This window comes from Nerophis lumbriciformis, linkage group LG17 (genome assembly GCF_033978685.3).
Source record: "Nerophis lumbriciformis linkage group LG17, RoL_Nlum_v2.1, whole genome shotgun sequence".
Classification (NCBI taxonomy): domain Eukaryota; kingdom Metazoa; phylum Chordata; class Actinopteri; order Syngnathiformes; family Syngnathidae; genus Nerophis; species Nerophis lumbriciformis.
The window spans coordinates 31,490,018-31,509,574 of record NC_084564.2 but is presented as its reverse complement, the minus strand read 5'-3'; the positions used below and the strand labels follow the sequence as shown (position 1 = coordinate 31,509,574).

At 40.6% G+C, this 19,557-nt stretch overlaps 3 protein-coding genes across 5 annotated transcripts in view; 2 read left to right on the top strand and 1 right to left on the bottom strand.

Annotated features, from left to right (window-relative positions):
• The first annotated feature begins 212 nt into the window (after nt 1–212).
• wdr53 (WD repeat domain 53) lies at nt 213–9,026 on the top strand. Of its 2 annotated transcripts, none has more exons than XM_061973077.1 (3): nt 213–350; nt 5,719–6,202; nt 8,031–9,026. In XM_061973077.1, the coding sequence occupies exons 1-3, from the start codon at nt 346–348 to the stop codon at nt 8,628–8,630; spliced, it is 1,089 nt and encodes a 362-aa protein (XP_061829061.1). In that variant the 5' UTR covers nt 213–345; the 3' UTR covers nt 8,631–9,026. The 2 variants fall into 2 exon arrangements, with proteins under 2 accessions (XP_061829061.1, XP_061829062.1); XM_061973078.1 differs by having other exon boundaries at nt 248–409.
• Nucleotides 9,027–9,052: 26 nt separating this feature from the next.
• srprb (SRP receptor subunit beta) lies at nt 9,053–18,683 on the bottom strand. The gene is made up of 7 exons (XM_061973080.2): nt 18,444–18,683; nt 16,298–16,392; nt 16,146–16,223; nt 15,986–16,068; nt 13,012–13,148; nt 12,875–12,929; nt 9,053–9,631 (listed from the first exon to the last, which is right to left on the bottom strand). Exons 1-7 carry the CDS (start codon nt 18,592–18,594, stop codon nt 9,421–9,423), a joined length of 810 nt encoding a protein of 269 aa, XP_061829064.1. The 5' UTR covers nt 18,595–18,683; the 3' UTR covers nt 9,053–9,420.
• The window catches only part of col26a1 (collagen, type XXVI, alpha 1), a 99,133-nt gene continuing 97,623 nt past the window's right edge, over nt 18,048–19,557 (top strand). Inside the window, exon 1 of one of the 2 annotated variants that reach the window (XM_061973076.2) lies at nt 18,048–18,083. The gene's annotated coding sequence lies outside the window, so the exon portion shown is untranslated. Of the gene's footprint in view, nt 18,188–19,557 lie in introns of both variants that reach the window. The other variant, XM_061973075.2, reaches the window with a different exon arrangement.

Genomic DNA, 19,557 nt, shown 5'->3' with positions numbered 1-19,557 from the left:
TACCTGTCAACTGTCAGTTTAACATCTTTGTTTTCTACCTGTCAACTGTCAGTTTAACATCTTTGTTTTCTACCTGTCAACTGTCAGTTTAACATCTTTGTTTTCTACCTGTCAACTGTCAGTTTAACATCTTTGTTTTCTACTTGTCAACTGTCAGTTTAGGCTGCTCGCCGGCTCCTCATCACCACTTCAAGACGGCGGCCGAATTTCTCGCGTCACAGCAGCCAATGCTGCGTCGACTTCCGCGTCACATCATCAAACCGCGACGGATGTCCACATGGTGGCTCGCTAGTTTGCGCTCTGTAAAACATGGCGGTTAATATATAAAAGCAGCCCCACAAGACTATGAGGTATGAAGACACAAGAATATTAATTCATCTTGAGTGCACCTTTTAGGTGGTTGTTTCACGTAAGTACAAGGAAACAATGTTTTTAGCTCAGAGACCAGACCAATTTGTCTACATTGCAGTGCTTCGAAAGATGTATACTTTGTTCGATTTAAATTCAATAACTTCGAATGTGCCAATCTCTGTCTTGCTTTACCGGACTACCACGTCTAGTTTAAGTAGACCAACCTCAAATAGGGCTAAATTATGTTGTGTTTTTCAACCTTTTTTGAGCCAAGGCACATTTTTTGCGTTGAAAAAATGCGAAGGCACACCACCAGCAGAAATTATTTAAAAACTAAACTCAGTTGACAGTAAAAAGTCGTCGTCGCAATTGTTGGATATGACTTTAAAGCATAACCAAGCATGCATCAATATAGCTCTTGTCTCAAAGTAGGTGTACTGTCACCACCTGTCACATCACACCCTGACTTATTTGGACTTTTTTGCTGTTTTCCTGTGTGTAGTGTTTTACTTCTTGTCTTGTGCTCCTATTTTGGTGGCTTTTTCTCTTTTTTTTGGTATTTTCCTGTAGCAGTTTCACGTCTTCCTATGAGCGATATTTTCCGCATTTACTTTGCAATCAAGAATATTTCGGTTGTTTTTATCCTTCTTTGTGGGGACATTGTTGATTGTCATGTCATGTTCGGATGTACATTGTGGACGCCGTCTTTGCTCCACAGTAAGTCTTTGCTGTCGTCCAGCATTCTGTTTTTGTTTACTTTGTAGCCAGTTCAGTTTTGACAGCACACCACTGATACTACTTCATAATGATACTTAACAATAATTGATATTGATACTTGATAATGATATTTAAGATATTAAGGAATGCAGTTTATTTTCCGCAATAGATGGGATTATTATTATTACTTCGCTACACGGATACACAATTAGCTGCTAGCTTATCCATCAGGGGACTAAAAATAAACACCATACTAGCCAGAGGGGATTGACTAATCCAGTGTTTTTCAACCTTGTTTGAGCCAAGGCACACCACCAGCAGAAACATTAAAAAATGAAACTCCACCAGGTTGTCTTTTTTTTTTTTTTTAGTTTGTTTTTTTCCTATGTGGAGTGCTTTAGTTCCTGTCTTGCGTTGTTATTTTGGTGGGTCTTCCTGTTTTGTTGGTGTTTTCCTGTAGCAGCTTCACATCTTCCTTTGAGTGCCATCGCCTGACCTGCTTTACATTGGCACCAAGACTATTTCAGTTGTGCGGACGCTATCCTTCTTTGTGGGGACATTGTTGATTGTCATGTAATGTACGGACACACACTGTAAGTCTTTGCTGTCGTCCAGCATTCTGTTTTTGTTTACTTTGTAGCCAGTTCAGTTTTAGTTTCGTTCAGCACTGCCTTCCCTAATCTTCAATGCCTTTTCTTAGGGGCTCTCACTTTTTGTTTATTTTTTGGTTTAAGCATTAGACACCTTTTTACCTGCACACTGCCTCCCGCTCTTTCCAACATTTACGAAGCAATTAGCCACCGGCTGCCACCTACTGATATGGAAGAGTATTACACGGTTACTCTGCCGAGCTCTAGACAGCACCGACACTCCACAACAACACATATTTGCAGACTATAATTACTGGTTTGCAAAAAATATTTTTAACTAGGGATGTCCGATAATGGCTTTTTGCCGATATCCGATATTCTGATATTGTCCAACTCTTAATTACCGATACCAATATCAACCGATACGATATATACAGTCGTGGAATTAACACATTATTATGCCTAATTTGGACAACCAGGTATGGTGAAGATAAAGTCCTTTTTAGAATTTTTTATAAAATAAGATAGATAAATTAAAAATATTTTAAAAAAGAAAGTAAAACAATATAAAAACAGTGACATAGAAACTAGTAATTAATGAAAATGAGTAAAATTAACTGTTAAAGGTTAGTACTGTGTGGAGTTTGCATGTTCTCCCCGTGACTGCGTGGGTTCCCTCCGGGTACTCCGGCTTCCTCCCACCTCCAAAGACATACACCTGGGGATAGGTTGATTGGCAACACTAAATTGGCCCTAGTGTGTGTGAATGTGAGTGTGAATGTTGTCTGTCCATCTGTGTTGGCCCTGTGACTTGTCCAGGGTGTACCCCGCCTTCCGCCCGATTGTAGCTGAGATAGGCTCCAGCGCCCCCCGCGACCCCGAAGGGATTAAGCGGTAGAAAATAGATGGATGGATGGATGGGGTTAGTACTATTAGTGGACCAGCAGCACGCACAATCATGTGTGCTTACGGACTGTATCCCTTGCAGACTGTATTGATATATATTGATATATAATGTAGGAACCAGAAATATTAATAACAGAAAGAAGCAACCCTTTTGTGTGAATGAGTGTAAATGGGGGAGGGAGGTTTTTTGGGTTGGTGCACTAATTGTAAGTGTATCTTGTCTTTTTTATGTTGATTTAATAAATAAATAAAAAAACAGCAAAAAAAACTGATACCGATAATAAAAAAAACGATTCCGATAATTTCCGATATTACATTTTAAAGCATTTATCGGACATCTCTATTTTTAACCCAAATAGGTGAAATTAGATCTTCTCCCAAGGCACACCAGACTGTATCTCACGGCTCACTAGTACACTAGTTGAAAAACACTGGCATAGACCAACATCCAATTTGCTAAACAACGTTTGTTTCATGGTAGCATGTTCATACTAAGAGTTTAGTTTGGTTTATTATTTCTTCGGTCAGTAGTCAACAAAATAAACAAACCGTTTTACATAAACAAACAGTTGTACATTCATAAATTAACAACGTTACAGAGCGAAAGGGTTTAGGCTGAAGTTGAGCACTTATTTGGCCTAACCCAGGGGTCGGCAATCCACGGCTCTTTGATCACTCTGATGCGGCTCAGCTGTATACTTGCGCCACACTGTGAACCCACACCAAACAAGAATGGCAAACACATTTCGGGAGAACATCCGCACCGTAACACAACATGAACACAACAGAATAAATACCCAGAATCCCATGCATCCCTAACTATTCCGGGCTACATTATACAACCCCGCCCACCTCAACCAACGCACGGAGGGGGGCAGGGGGCGGGGGGGTTTGGTGGTAGCAGTGTCAGAGCTTGGTCCGCATTGCCGGCAGTAAGTCGGACCTGTTTCCAGTGAGGGTTGGACTCCGCCAAGGCTGCCCTTTGTCACCGATTCTGTTCATAACCGTTATGGACAGAATTTCTAGGCGCAGTCAGGGCGTTGAGGGTATCTGGTTTGGTGGCTGCAGGATTAGGTCTCTGCTATTTGCAGATGATGTGGTCCTGATGGCTTCCACTGGCCAAGATCTTCAGCTCTCACTGGATCGGTTCGCAGGCGACTGTGAAGCGACTGGGATGGGAATCAGCACCTCCAAGTCCGAGGCCATGGTTCTCTCCCGGAAAAGGGTGGAGTGCCATCTCCGGGTTGGGGAGGAGACCCTGCCCCAAGTGGAGGAGTTCAAGTACCTCAGAGTCTTGTTCACGAGTGAGGGAAGAGTGGATCGTGAGATCGACAGGCGGATCGGTGCGGCGTCTTCAGTAATGCGGACGCTGTATCGATCCGTTGTGGTGAAGAAGGAGCTGAGCTGGAAGGCAAAGTTCTCGATTTAACGGTCGATCTACGTTCCCATCCTACCTATGATCATGAGCTTTGGGTCATGACCGAAAGGACAAGATCACGGGTACAAGCGGCCGAAATGAGTTTCCTCCGCCGAGTGGCGGGGCTCTCCCTTAGAGATAGGGTGAGAAGCTCTGTCATCCGGGGGGAGCTCAAAGTAAAGCCGCTGCTCCTCCACATGGAGAGGAGCCAGATGAGGTGGTTCGGGCATCTGGTCAGGATGCCACCCGAACGCCTCCCTAGGGAGGTGTTTCGGGCACGTCCGACCGGTAGGAGGCCATGGGGAAGACCCGGGACACGCTGGGAAGACTATCTCTCCCGGCTGGCCTGGGAACGCCTCGGGATCCTCCGGGAGGAGCTGGACAAAGAGGCTCGGGAGAGGGAAGTCTGGCCTTCCTTGCTTAAGCTGCTGCCCCCGCGACCCGACCTCGGATAAGCGGAAGAAGATGGATGGATGGAAAAAATTACAAAAAAAAAAAAATGCCTCTGCGCATGCGCATAGCATAGATCCAACGAATCGATGACTAAATGAATCGCTAACTATTTTTATAATCGATTTTAATCGATTAGTTGTTGCAGCCCTAATATATGTGTGTGTGTGTGTATGTATGTGTATGTATATATATTTATATATATATATATATATATAGAGCCTGGCCAAATTTTTTTAACCCAATGCGGCCCCTGGGTCAAAAAGTTTGGGGACCCCTGGTGTATATAATTGAACAGTGTTTATGTTGTGTACAAGGTGTATTTATAATATGTTGTGCAATGGACATTTCATATTTCTAGGAAGCTCATCTTGTATTTGACATTGTTTATAGGGTTAGGTGCAATAAGTGTTCAACTTCAGCCTAAACCCTTTCGGTCTGCAACATTTTCAATTTATGAATGTACAACTGTTTGTTTATGTAAAACTGTTTTGTTTATTTTGCTGACCACTGACCGAAGAAATAATAAACTAACTAACCTACTCAGTGGCCTAGTGGTTAGAGTGTCCGTCCTGAGATCGGTAGGTTGGGAGTTCAAATCCCGGCCGAGTCATACCAAAGACTATAAAAAATGGGACCCATTACCTCCCTGCTTGGCACTCAGCATCAAGGGTTGGAATTGGGGGTTAAATCACCAAAATGATTCCCGGGCGCAGCCACCGCTGCTGCCCACTGCTCCCCTCACCTCCCAGGGGGTGATCAAGGGTGATGGGTCAAATGCAGAGAATAATCTCGCCACACCTAGTGTGTTTGTGACAATCATTGGTACTTTAACTTTAACTTTAACATTAAACTGCTCATACTTTAATGGCATTGATGCTCCCAAATATTGACACATGTAACATTTTCTTACAATTACGACTTTTCTATTATAAATTCTAGTACTATAACAGCAATATTTTTTACTTTATCCTCATTTATTTCAGTGTTGCCAAGTTTATATCAAATGATTTCACAATTGGGGCGGTATAGCTCGGTTGGTAGAGCAGCCGTGCCAGCAACTTGAGGGTTGCAGGTTCGATCCCCGCTTCCGCCATCCTAGTCACTGCTGTTGTGTCCTTGGGCAAGACACTTTACCCACCCGCTCCCAGTGCCATCCACACTGGTTTAAATGTAACTTAGATATTGGGTTTCACAATGTAAAGCGCTTTGAGTCACTAGAGAAAAGCGCTATATAAATATAATTCACTTCACAATTGTAATCATATTCCTTTTTCTCTAACTCAGCATGGCCAAGCAGTGGAGTGAAGGACACTCAACGCCCATTTTGTGTGTCGGCACGTCTCCAGGCGCCGAGGGATTTGTTGCTTCAGGCTCGGAGAGCGGCGAGGTTGCTGTTTGGAGCCAAGAAGGAAACGTCGTAGGCAACCTCAAGCTCTCAGGTGAAGATGACTGCACCAGCGTGGTGTTTTCTCCCGCAGGCCTACTTTACGCCTCGCACGGTGACGTCGTGAGCACGCTTGATTCCCGAAACCTAAAGGGCGCCGTGGAGGAGTTTGGCGGCGCCGGAGAGGAGGAGATCAACTGTCTGGCGTTGAACGAGACGGCTTCGGCTTTGGCCGTGGCTGACGACTCCGGGGCTGTCAGGATACTGGAGCTTCCTGGGAAGAAAGTGTGCAGGATTCTCCGCAGGCACACTAACATCTGCTCCTCTGTGGCTTTTCGGCCTCTCAGGCCCAACAACCTGGTGTCTGCTGGACTGGACATGCAGGTCAGAGGAGGAAGGAACTCTCATATTCAAACGGTTCAAAAGTAGAACCATTGAAGGAAAAGCTTAGAATCAAATACATACCACATCTGCCAAATATGGCCTTGCAACTTTTGAACTCCCAACATCTAGTGATTAAATGTTAGTTTATTTACAAATATTAATTTGTTAAATGGCTGTAATTCCTCTGAATCAGTGTTTCTTAACTATAGGAGCACCCACAAACACCAGTTTCTCTGCTCTGGCCAGTATGGGCATACTCAGTTATATTATACTTTCTCACCTCTTGTGGTTATTATGACAATATCAAACAGAAGACATTTCTTGAGCGCAAAAATTCTGACTAACGATGTAAAGCTGTATTAGAATGTGCACTTAAATTTTGTCCACATTTTATTTAAGAAACATTAATTTAGTAAGAATTCATTTTAGGATTGGGTAATTGTATCTCTAGGTTTAGCTTGTTAAACATACTTTCTCACCACTTGTGGTCATTATGACAATATCAAACAGAAAAAGTTTCTTAAGCGCAAAAATTATGACTGATTGACCAGTCCACATTTCTTAAATGAAATGTGGACTGGTCCACATTTCATTTAAGAAACATTTAGTAAGAATTAATTTTAGGATTGGGTAATTGTATCTCTAGGTTTAGCTTGTTAAACTGTCAGTATTTTAGATATAATTGTGTGAATGCTCCAAACATTCACACATGGTTTTCTACACCAAAATTCATCTATTTATTATTCAACTACTTATTATTTTTCTTCTCCAGATTTTGGCGCACTCTACCTTCCACATTTTTCACCCGATTCAAACCATTCCAACTTCAAACTGTTCAGGGTATTTGGGAATCGCGGGCTTTTTCTTTGACAAATTCCAAAAATTCCCAGAATTCCAGGTTTTCCAGGACATTTTTCTCATTCAAAATGAATTGGCCATTTTTCAAACATCCACCATTTCCACATTTTCAACCGATTCAAACCATTCTACCTTCGACATATTCCACTCATTCTGCATATTCAAACTATAATTTTTTTTTCAAGTTCAACAAAATTCCAGGAATTCCCAATATTCCATTTTTCCCAAACCCTTTATTCAGGCGAACTCCTTCCACATTTCTCAACGCATTTCAACCGTTCTACCGTCAAAACATTCCTCTTAATCAGGACAAAAAACAAAGTTGTTTTTTGAACTGGAAAAATTCCCATTTGTTTCCAAAATTCCAGGAATTCCGTAATAACCATTTCTCAATTCAACATGTTACTACCGGTAATTCAACATTTCTCGACCAATTTGAATAATTCCAACCCATTCATACCATTCAAGTTTTGTTTTTACCATTTTCTAAAAAATTCCTGCTTTTCCAGAAATTCCCAATTTTGTGGGAGATTCACATTGAAATCAAGGGGACATTCTTCAGAGTTCTACAACTCCCAAATTTTTCATCTGATTCAAACTGTTCCAACTTCAAAATATTCAGCCTATTCAGGATTGTGTGCTCTACTTCAACAATTCTAAAAAATTCCAGGATTTCAGTTCAACTTCAGCATTGGAGCATTGACGCGCAATTCCTTCAGGAATTACCTCATCTAGTTATTGAATACGATTGAAATCAAGAGTAAAATGACTAATTCAGTGTTAATATTTGAGTGGGGCCCGAACATACCTGTAGTGGAAAAGTTGGGTTTCAAGGTCAAAAAGGTGAAATCCCTCAAAGCTGAAAGTTGATTGAAAAAAATTAAATCACTACTTCAACTGTTTTAGATCAAATCCCCCCGCAAAAAAACTATTTCTGAACCTAACTTATGTTGTGATCTTTGCCTTTTAGGTGATGCTGTGGAGTCTGCAAAAGACACGCCCCCTTTGGACCCTCAACCTCCAGGACATAGCAGAGGAGGAAGATGACCATCAGCAGCGTCCCGGTCAGCTTTTTAACCCGCCGCTGGCCCACTGTGTGACTGTGGCCGGCTGTGGAAACATTTTGGCGTGTGCCGCAGAGGACGGTCGCGTGCACCTGCTGCGTGTGGGCAGCGGCTCCAAACTGGAGCAGCAGGGGGCGTTCAAGGCACACTGTCAGGGAGCCTCTCAAGCCCACTTTGTCAATTTCTTCTCCCATCCTTACTGGCTGGCCACTGGAGGGAATGACGGGCATGTGTCTCTGTGGGACATCAGCAAACACCCCGTGCTGACACCAGAGGGGGCGGCCGCTTCACACAAAAAGGGGAAGTACAAGGCAAAGAAAAAAGAGAAAGGTAAAGCAGAGGCACAACAGAAGAGTGAGGCAGAGAAAGATTCTGGAGCGAAAGTGAACATCGATCACGGGGACAAAATAAACTGGCTATGTCCTGCTTTGCTTAAAGGAAGGCCCAGTTTACTTGTGGCAGATCAGAGTTCCACTCTGACAGTCTACCCCCTGTCTGATGTATAGACCACTCTATTCAATATAGAGTTTCCACTTAAGCGTGCTTGGACTATAGTCTTTTTATTCTCCGTCTCCTTCCTGTTTGACTGTTTTTCTCCAACGTACATAACAGGAAATGCACTCTTGCAGCCTGGTAAAACAAAGCAAAATGACTCGTGCAATTCTGTGATGAACAGGACGTTACTTATTTGTTCATGTCCATGGCCCAGGATGCATCAGTGAACGGCTATTTAACTGGCGGCACATGAATGACATCACAAGTTGGATATTTGGAGTAATTTTTTCAGCAGCATGCTAAAAATAGTCTGCTTTTATCATATAATGGATCTTTGACTAGCACTGTTGCTTTATTTGTACAACGAATATTTCTTTGGCCAAGAATAAAGCAAAAGTCAATCTTAATTCACCTTCATTTTTTTATAAACAACCAAGAAAATCTTTCTTTTGCAGAAGTAAATTGCTTTATAATTACAAATATGTTCAACAACAACAACACACATTCAATTGTTGGGCTATAAAAAGGCACAAAGCTTCTTGTCCAGGTGACTGAAGAAATTGCAAACTTTTCCAATCATGCTGAGGTACAGACATGATTCAATTGAGCCTTATTTTCATCTTGAAGTACTTGAAGTGTGTTTATATTTGCACTGCAAAGCGAGCAATCACTCATTACTTCTAGCTAATTCAACTTTTAGTCATATTTTGACTTTGATTGCATGTTTCAAGTTTCCCAAGAGTCTTTGATGACATGATAGTTGATACTGACTTGATGTCCACATTTTAAGTTTACAGATGTTTACAGTTGAGCCAGGCTGCTCTCCAAGTTCTGGATGTCAGCGTCTCCCTCTTCACCTTTGCTACCACGACCACTGCACTCCAGGAATTCCACCTTCATTGGCAGCTGGCTGAACTGAAAGTCCTTGCCTTTCTTCCCAAGATAAAGGCTTCCACCCGCAGAGCCATCCTGGGAGCTGAGTGCTGCAGAGCGAGTCACCCGCAGTGTGTTCCTATGAAAGGACAAGGCAAGTGATTCTCTGTTTATCGTAGAAACTTCAAAAATAATTTTTGCCTTTGACATTGGCAAGTTGAATTTTATACCACACACTTTTTTTTAGGCTGCTCCAATTCTATTAAATGTCCCAGTTGTTCAATGTGGGGAAACATATTTTAGGGAGCGTATGATAGATATTACGGAGTGTCCTGAGCTGATATCGATATCAGCAAAATGTACGATACAAGCAATCTTGCAGCGTGTTTACTTGTGTAAAGCTGGACAGCGAAATGTCCTCCCATAAGCAAACAAGTTTGCACAAGCTACACATAGCTCATAATTGCCCGTAATTGAACAATATTGCCATCTTAAACATATTTGTCAGTATAAACAAGTATAAAATAACTTTAGTAGCATATTATTACCAGATACAAAGTCTCCAAGTTAGAAGCAAAATAGAAAGTATCCAGTAACAAACGTTTCTGCATCATTCATTTTACGGCGTTGTGAGCTTAACTTAATTACTGCGACCACTGTCCCCCTCCCCCCAAAAAAACAAATAACCACTCCACTTCAGTTTGAAGACAGCGTAAGCCCCTTCCAGATGATTTAATCATCAATCAAAGTTTATTTATATAGCCCTTAATCACAAGTGTCTCAAAGGTGATTCAATCATCAAAGTTTACTTATATACTGTAGCCCTTAATCACAAGTGTCTCAAAGGGCTGCACAAGCCATGACGACATCCTCGTCTCAGATCCCATATTTATTAATAAATGTTTTTATTACATACCATTATTCTGACTGATTTCACTGGATCAAGCCTTTTCTAACATTCCACATTACAAAATATTACAAACGTGTATTTGTGCTGATATCATATAGGGCTGGGAGATTTATCGATATACTCGATATATCGCGGGTTTGTCTCTGTGCGATATAGAAAATGACTATGGTGATATTGGAGTATACGTTCTCACGCAGTTGCTTTTAGCTGCGAGCATTACACTACATGCGTTTCCCACTCTTTCTTGTCCCTCCTTCTCACAGAGATTTAAGACAAGCACACCTTCTTTCATACGTCACATACTGTCACGCGTGCAACGTCATACGCCCTCTGCGGAGCAGACAGGTAGCGACATGGTAGCGTTAGCTGTGATGCTAACGGTGCGGTGCGAGTGGTAATACTCGAGAGAGAAGGTGCGAATCTGGTAACAAATGAAGGAAGAATTAATTCCCAAGAAAAACAGCACGGGGTCCATCGTCTGGTGGTGGTTTGGCTTCAAGCGGGAAGATGTTGAACAAGTATGCGGCAAAAGCGTTGCTACACAAAGTAGCAGCTCAACTAATGTAGCATCATTTGAAAAGTCACCCGCTAGAGAATGAAGAGTGCTTGAAACTCCGCATGTCAACATCTCCGTTCGGTGCCACACCCACAAAATGCCGAAGCAGCCATTTCCAGATCAACACCGTATGAAAAAACAGTCAACAACAGAAGGAGATAACGTCCGCAGGAACCTACCACATAGCGAAGGACATACACTATTTGATTTCCTATTATGCAGCTCATTTTTATTTGACACTTATTGAAATATCTTGTGTGACATCATGCACAAAAGTGCACTTTATTTGTTTTAAACTATTGTAGTGGCGTTCTGTACAAAATGTGCACTTTAATTTAGTGTCGTTTTGATATGTCATCTTAGTGACATCATGCACAAAAGTGCACTAATAGCTTGTTTTAATGTCTCTGACAATCTTGCACTTTCTGTTTTGAAATGACATGAATGTTTGTGCCACTGCTTAATAACTGTTTAATAAATACACTTTTGCTAAATTGACTTAGTGGCGATTTCCCTCTGCATGAAAGTTTAAAATGAGCATATATTAATGCAGTATGAAGAAGAATGTTTTAATGTAGACACATAGAATCATCATACTGCTGTGATTATATGCATCAAGTGTTCATTCAAGGCTAAGGCAAAATATCCAGATATGTATCGTGACATGGCCTAAAAATATCCAGATATTAATAAAAGGCCATATCACCCAGCCCTAATATCGTATCAGATTACATCAGTATTGGCCAGTTCTCAAAGCGCTGATGTCGGTATTGTATCGAGACACCTTTAATTATTATTTGGCCTTGCATGGGTAAGCGATTTGCAGCAACACTTATTTTAATGCATTTCTTCCTCCTCTGTCAGAGTATAATACAAATTGCAAAAAAAAATCACAAGGTCCTAAGTGGAAAAAATCAAGCTTCCCAAAAACTATAATATCGATATTTATCAATATTTTTTTCACAAATGTATTAAGACAAATCAAACTACCTCTACATAAAATACACAATTATATTTGGGGGGTTTCCGTAACAAAGCACCTGTGCAGAAAAGAGTAAAAAAGGTGAGAAATTTGGCTACATGCTTTGAACGGGGTAAAAGTAGTACCATCTGCTGGACAAATGTTGCACTTGCTAGTACAAATGTGGAATCCAAAATTGCAATTTGACCAGTATTCAATACTGTACTTCATTTTTGTCTTCATGAACAAGTATACGGGTTGTTGTCTTGCTTTGCCATTTAGACAGATGACCATTCTGATGACACATTCTTTCAACGCTGCCAAAATGGCTTGAAAATAAATGAACAGCACAAAATGTCCCTCGGACATTAAATTAAAGGGGTCTTATTATGATTTTCTTTCTATATTTAAAACACTTTTTTGTGGTCTACATAACATTTAATGGTAGTTATTTGGTCAAAACTTTGAATAGATGTTTTACAGACCATCTTCAAACCTCTTCAGGTGCACCGTTTTATTTACGTGCCTCCCCATCAGCCATTTTGTAGTTTTTAGCGCTTCCATATGGAGTCTACTAACAGATATAAGTTATAACTCTATGCTACTTTGTATTAGAAATGGCAACAAGCCAGTTTTCCTCAAAACAAGAGGACAGAGAAAATGTAGGGACTTATTGATTACAACATTGGACTGCAATGGCACACTCATGCAAAGCTTTTGGTAAATACTCTACCATGACTGGATATATCACCTGTGGGCGAATACCAAACGGCTCGTTTGGCGTTAATATGAGGGAAGGCAAGATTGTTTTATAAATATCTACGCCATGCCTCCATGGTTTCATTTGAAATTTTTGGGACTTGTGCAGGATTCAAATACACAAAACCGATACCAATTGGTAAGAAAAGTTGGTTTTGCAAAAAGGGTCCTCTTTAAAGAAAATGTTGCCACTCACATTTCCTTTTCCAGCTGTTGCTGAATCAGTTTGGCAGATTTTGCCATGGTGACGTCTGTAAAAAGACCAAAATATTGTTTTATTTTTGGCTGCAAAATTGTATTTTTGCATTGCATAGTGAGTGAGCATGGTTTGACCTTGTTTGTTGCATGCCACCAAGAGAGTCGGGGTGTTCCTACATATCACGGTGTCTGTCAGCAAGACATACAGGAACTCTGCCACGTCCCTCACTTCCTTCTGAAAGATGGCGCTGTCGACCACGAAGACAATGGCTCTGCAAAGATGCGGGTAAAGGAATAGAGGGAGAAGTTTGGTTTCGACAAATGACATTGTGTATGTTCTTTTCACAGGAAATACTGTAATAACCCACATACAAGATGAACCCCTCTATCTTAAGAATTAGTCAATTAAATCATATATTTCTTAGCTGCTGCACAGTTGTTTTAATGACTCCGCTGCATTTATCACAATGATTTTACAAATCCAAGATTGTTCATCCGGATGATTAATCTGCACAAGCACAAATGACACGAAATAAAGATTTTAGCACAGATTTTTAGATCCATAAACACTGCAGCGGCACACTGTTTCACTCTATTGCGGTGATTCTCAAACTGTGGTATGGGTCCCACTAGTTGTATGCGGGCTCTGCCTAGTGGTACGTCAAAGAATCGCCTAAAATATTGTAATGTAACAGTTTTATTTTCCTATATTTAAACTGAGTGTAATGTTACAATACACTTGCTAAATAATACGTCTGAATTGTTTTTAATGAATACTTAGGCCTTCTATGATACTGTAATGTTGGTCAAAATGGTGGTACTTGGAGAGTCAAATGTTTTCTTAGGTGCTACTTGGAGAACCACTGATCTATTGCATTGGTAATCTCTTCCATTATTTCCAACATGGAAGTTGAGATGTTAGCTCTGTATCCATGTGGGTTGTCTCTGAGCGTTACACTTATATTTATGAATTTGTCCAATCTGTTGTTGAATAGGTTTTTGGTGATTTAAGAACATTGCAGAAGGAAACAGGTGGTGTTTGTCTCCAGTCTTATGATTTGATAAAACGTTTGCTATTTTTATTTTGTTTGGTGATTTGCCTGTTTGAAATGATAGATGCTGATATATACATTAACAGTTCTGAAATCTCCTTAATAACCTTTTTTATTGTTTCCATATCAATTCCGTTTTAATTTAAGGCACGGCGTGGCGAAGTTGGGAGAGTGGCCGTGCCAGCAACCTGAGGGTTCCTGGTTCGATTCCCACCTTCGACCAAACTAGACACGTCCGTTGTTTCCTTGAGCAAGACACTTCACCCTTGCTCCTGATGGGTCATGGTAAGTGCCTTGCATGGCAGCTCCCGCCATCAGTGTGTGAATGTGGAAATAGTGTCAAAGCGCTTTGAGTACCTTGAAGGTAGAAAAGCGCTACACAAGTATAACCCATTTAATCAGTTGAGGTCCGGGATTTACATATATTCACAATTTTGTATTTCTTCTTGTCATGTCAGTGAGAAACATCAAGTTAGGATTTCTGTCTATAGGATCATTCAAGTCCTTTACTGACACAGGATCTAGTATCATTTCTTCCATATTTGATCCAAAATAATGGGGTTATAATCAACCATGCAAATGTTTTAAGATTTTTGTAGGAGCCAGAAATGTGTATATAAAAGGTCACATGGTGTATTTGTATTCACAGAATTGAAGTGTGTCACATGACATTACTTGCGGTCACTATAAAGGAGCGTTTTTAACTGCACTTGGTATTGGTGAGAGGAGGAAGCTGAGCTGGGTAGCTATCATTTTTGTTGATCGCTTTAACGCTATTAGATGCTTAATGCTTTGGGCGCCTAATTGGACACTGCTTATTTGGAAGCTTTGTGGTCGCTTTATTGGATGCTGTCGTCGCTTTAATGACATGCAGTCTATAGACAAACTCATCAAGTTTATGATTGTGAACTCTGCATTTTGATTAAACCATTCACAACATTGCATTCAGGAACTTAGTTAAGACATGTACCAAGCCCATGCTTAGACAGGCCGTTTTGGAGTCGCTGCAATTTTGTTCAAGAGTATAGAGGAAAATTTACTTTTTTAGGTTTTTGCAGCTAACAAGCTATTTCATGTCACATAAAGAATGGTCTGTCATTAAAAGGCAACGCATGGATCTGAAATATTTTTTCCTAAGTGTCACAAAAGAACGAAAATGTGAAAAGACCGTGTCATATCTATTTGCAATCAATTTAATCGGGGAGTGCTCTTGGTGTGAGGGAGAAGTGGACACTGGGGATGAATGCTGTGACTGGGGAACAAGAGAGGGAGCAAATTTGTGAAAATGGTCACAAATTGACTAGCATTCCACTTTGGTAGAATTGAATTGGAAGGTGAATGTGAGATATTTTAAAACACCGTTTTACATTTGGGACGGCGTGGCGAAGTTGGTAGAGTGGCCGTGCCAGCAATCGGAGGGTTGCTGGTTACTGGGGTTCAATCCCCTCCTTCTACCATCCTAGTCACGTCCGTTGTGTCCTTGGGCAAGACACTTCACCCCTTGCTCCTGACGGCTGCTGGTTAGCGCCTTGCATGGCAGCTCCCGCCATCAGTGTGTGTGTGTGAATGGGTGAATGTGGAAATAGTGTCAAAGCGCTTTGAGTACCTTGAAGGTAGAAAAGCGCTATACAAGTATAACCCATTTATCATTTATTATTACATTTCCAAATTCAACAAGACGAAAACTAATTTGTGCTGAAAGCACTGTGGATAGGAGACCAGACCCACATCTTTTGGGACTGCCCAAAACTCAAACCATTTTGAGGGGGAATTGGGGTGGAACTCTCTAAGATTCTTTACCAATACAATGGGGCAAAAAGTATATTTAGTCAGTCACCAATTGTGCAAGTTCTCCCACTTAAAAAGATGAGGCCTGTAATTTTCATCATAGGATCATAGATCTGTGTTGGCCCTGTGATGAGGTGGCAACTTGTCCAGGGTGTACCCCGCCTACAACCCGAATGCAGCTGTGATAGGCTCCAGCACCCCCCGTGACCCCGAAAGGGACGAGCGGTAGAAAATGGATGGAAATAGCATTACTGGTAGTCTGTTCTCACCTGGCTGCTGACTTGAACTTCTCTAAATACTGTGGGCGCAGACTATCATGACCTGGCAGGTCTATCAGAGTCCAGAGAGCTCCCTGGTCATTGAAAAGAACAACATGCAGGTAAGTACATGGGGGAAAAAACACTCCATTTAGTGATAAACAAAACCTACCCTGTCATTTTTCGCTTTATATTGAGCACTACTGTCAGTAATGGAAGTCTGTGTCTGTTTAAACTTTCCAGACAGAAGCTAAGGGGAACACAATAGGAAATATGTGAATGTTTGGAAGCATCCAGAGTGATGATGTCAGTCAGGCAACTCACCCGGCTGAAAAGCAGCGTTTTGCCCGCGTCACACAACCCGACCAGCAACACCGCACTATGGACAGTTTTGCTTGTGAGAAAGTACCTGAGAAAGACTGGAAGGAGAAAGAACTTTAAATAGTCTTGATTGCTAAAACAAAGCAGGTGTGGGGAATAGCACTCAAAGGAAGACATGAAACTGCTAGAGGAAAATACTAACAAAACGTGCACGATCCTTTCCATCCTTTGTAACTGTGTGAAACAATTTTCTCTTGTGGATCATTAAAGTTTGTGTAAGACTAAGTCCAAAAATATTTTTCGCAAACCAGTAATTATAATCCGCAAATATTGTGCCGTTGTTGAGTGTTGGTGCTGTCTAGAGCTCGGCAGAGTAACCATGTTATACTCTTCCATATCAGTAGGTGGCAGCAGGTAGTTAATTGCTCTGTAGATGTCGGGAACATGGTTTGTCGTGATCACAATATGCAACCGACAGCGGGAGGCGGCGTGCAGGTAAAAACGTATCTAATTTTTAAACCAAAAATAAACAAAAGTCCAGTGCCGCAAAGAAAAGGCATTGAAGCTTAGAGATGGCTATGCAGAACAAAACTAAAACTGAACTGGCTACAAAGTAAACAAAGACATAATGCTGGACAACAGCAAAGACTTACAGTGTGTGGAGCAGAGACGCCGTCCACATCCGTACATGACATGACAATCAATGTCCACACAATGAAGTATAGCATCCGCACAACTTAAATAGTCTTGATTGCTAAAACAAAGCAGGTGCGGGGAATAACACTCAAAGGAAGACATGAAACTGTTACAGGAAAATACCAACAAAACAGGAAACGCCTGGCCTTTTTTAATGGAAAAAAATGTGCCTTTGCTCAAAAAAGGTTGACAAACTTCATTGATCCACAAGGGAAATTGTTCCACACAGTAGCTCAGTTACAAAGGATGGAAAGGATAATGCAGGTATAAAGTAGACTAATAATGTACCGTAGTAGCAATATAATATATAACATATATGAATTAATTTGAATATTTAAAGCTCCTACTAAAGTAGTAGCAATATAAAATATAACATGTAATATTTACATATTATATATACAGTATATAACAAATACTGATATATTATATTATTATTAGAGATGTCCGATAATGGCTTTTTGCCGATATCCGATATCCCGATATTGTCCAACTCTTAATTACCGATACCGATATCAACCGATACCGATATATACAGTCGTGGAATTAACACATTATTATGCATAATTTGGACAACCAGGTATGGTGAAGATAAGGTCCTTTTAAAAAAATGTTTAATAAAATAAGATAAATACATTTAAAACATTTTCTTGAATAAAAACAAGTAAAAGAATATAAAAACAGTTACATAGAAACTAGTAATTAATGAAAATGAGTAAAATTAACTGTAAAAGGTTAGTACTATTAGTGGACCAGCAGCACGTTCAATCATGTGTGCTTATGGACTGTATCCCTTGCAGACTGTATTGATATATATTGATATATAATGTAGGAATCAGAATATTAATAACAGAAAAACAACCCTTTTGTGTGAATGAGTGTAAATGGGGGAGGGAGGTTTTTTGGGTTGGTGCACTAATTGTATCTTGTGTTTTTTATGTTGATTTAATTAAAAGAAAAAAAACAATACCGATAATAAAAAACCGATACCGATCATTTCCGATATTACATTTTAACGCATTTATCGGCCGATATTATCGGACATCTCTACCTCTTTGAATATCAATGTTGCAGCCAATCATTGACTTATCTCAAGGTAATATTGACTTACCTGTTTATAGTGGTAAAATATGACCAAACATTAATTTTACAGTTTTGCTTGTGATAAAGTACCTGAGAAAGACTGGAAGGAGAAAGAAGGTGTGTTGGTGAGCTTAAATTAGAGGATACATGATGGCATTCACTTCAGTTAGCATCGAGCTCGCTTCCGGTCCTAATTCCTCAAAGACAAACACCCCTTTTAACCAACGAGCCCACAATTTGTGAATGCGTTATAAAGCAAAGACTTCCATTAGGAAACGATACTGACGCTAACGTTCCCAAACACGCATTTTAGGCTCATCTTAACCCGCTTCAGATAGCACTAGCATGCTAGCGAGCGATGAGGTTAGCTTACCACAGGTGATGATAACTACCGCCAAAGCGACGAGAAGTCCAATGACAAACACCGGGTCCTGCTCTTCCAGTTGCCGGCGTATGGACTCGATGTAAGGCTCAAATGGGTTTAATGCCATCTCTTCCATGTTGCCAGTGATGTCTGCCTCCATCTGTCACTTCCAAATTAGGCGATGAAGAGGAAAGTGGGACACGTCTACTTCTTGGCGACAAGCTTGTAGTTGGCTCAGTCTACCTGCAGGGGGCGCTGCGGTATCACGCATTTGACTAGAATACGTATATGGTGTTACTAGTCACGACTTGGCTTTATTACCACATGGTACGACCACGCAGCTTTACAGCTCAGTGACTTTTATCTCAAGTTATGGCGAAATAACACTTTTTAAAAAGTTGCAATTGGATTCTATATAGATATTGTGTTTTTTTGTTTTTTAATTAAAGCAACATAAAAAACACAAGATACACTTACAATTAGGGCACCAACCCAAAAAACCTCCCTGCCCCATTCACACAAAAGGGGTGGTTTCTTTCTGTTATTAATCAAATCAAATCAAATCAACTTTATTTATTAATATTCTGGTTCCTACAATATATAACAATACAATCTGCAATGGATGCATACACACATGATTGTGCGTGCTGCTGGTCCACTAATAGTACTAACTTTTAACAATTAATTTTACTCATTTTCATTAATTACTAGTTTCTATGTAACTGTTTTTATATTGTTTTACTTTCTTTTTTATTGAAGAAAATGTTTTAAATGTATTAATCTTATTTATTTATTTATTTTTAAAGAACCTTATCTTCACCAGACCAGGTTGTCAATGAAATTAGATTGTTTAAAGCATCGGTGTCAAACTCTGGCCCGCGCCGTGTAATTTCCCTTGGCCCTTGAGGCGATATTAAATTAACACTAGAGCTGGCCCGCCGATTATATACGGCGGCGGTGCCGCGGTAACACCGCATTCACCGCTAATTCTCATACTTGCCAACCCGCTACAAGGTGTGTACAAAGGGTTCAGGGTATTTGTTCTGTTGTGTTTATGTTGTGTTACGGTGCGGATGTTCTCCCGAAATGTGTTTGTCATTCTTGTTTCTTGTGGATTCACAGT

Excerpts from the sequence above, each read along its gene's own strand:
- wdr53 (XM_061973077.1), top strand. Across the intron at positions 6,203-8,030 it reads CTGCTGGACTGGACATGCAG|GTGATGCTGTGGAGTCTGCA; the intron begins GTCAGAGGAGGA and ends TTTGCCTTTTAG.
- srprb (XM_061973080.2), bottom strand. The coding sequence starts at position 18,594 with ATGGAGGCAGACATCACTGGCAACATGGAAGAGATGGCATTAAACCCA. Across the intron at positions 16,224-16,297 it reads AAACGCTGCTTTTCAGCCGG|CTTCTGTCTGGAAAGTTTAA; the intron begins GTGAGTTGCCTG and ends TGTTCCCCTTAG. Across the intron at positions 9,632-12,874 it reads CAACAGCTGGAAAAGGAAAT|GAACACACTGCGGGTGACTC; the intron begins GTGAGTGGCAAC and ends GTCCTTTCATAG.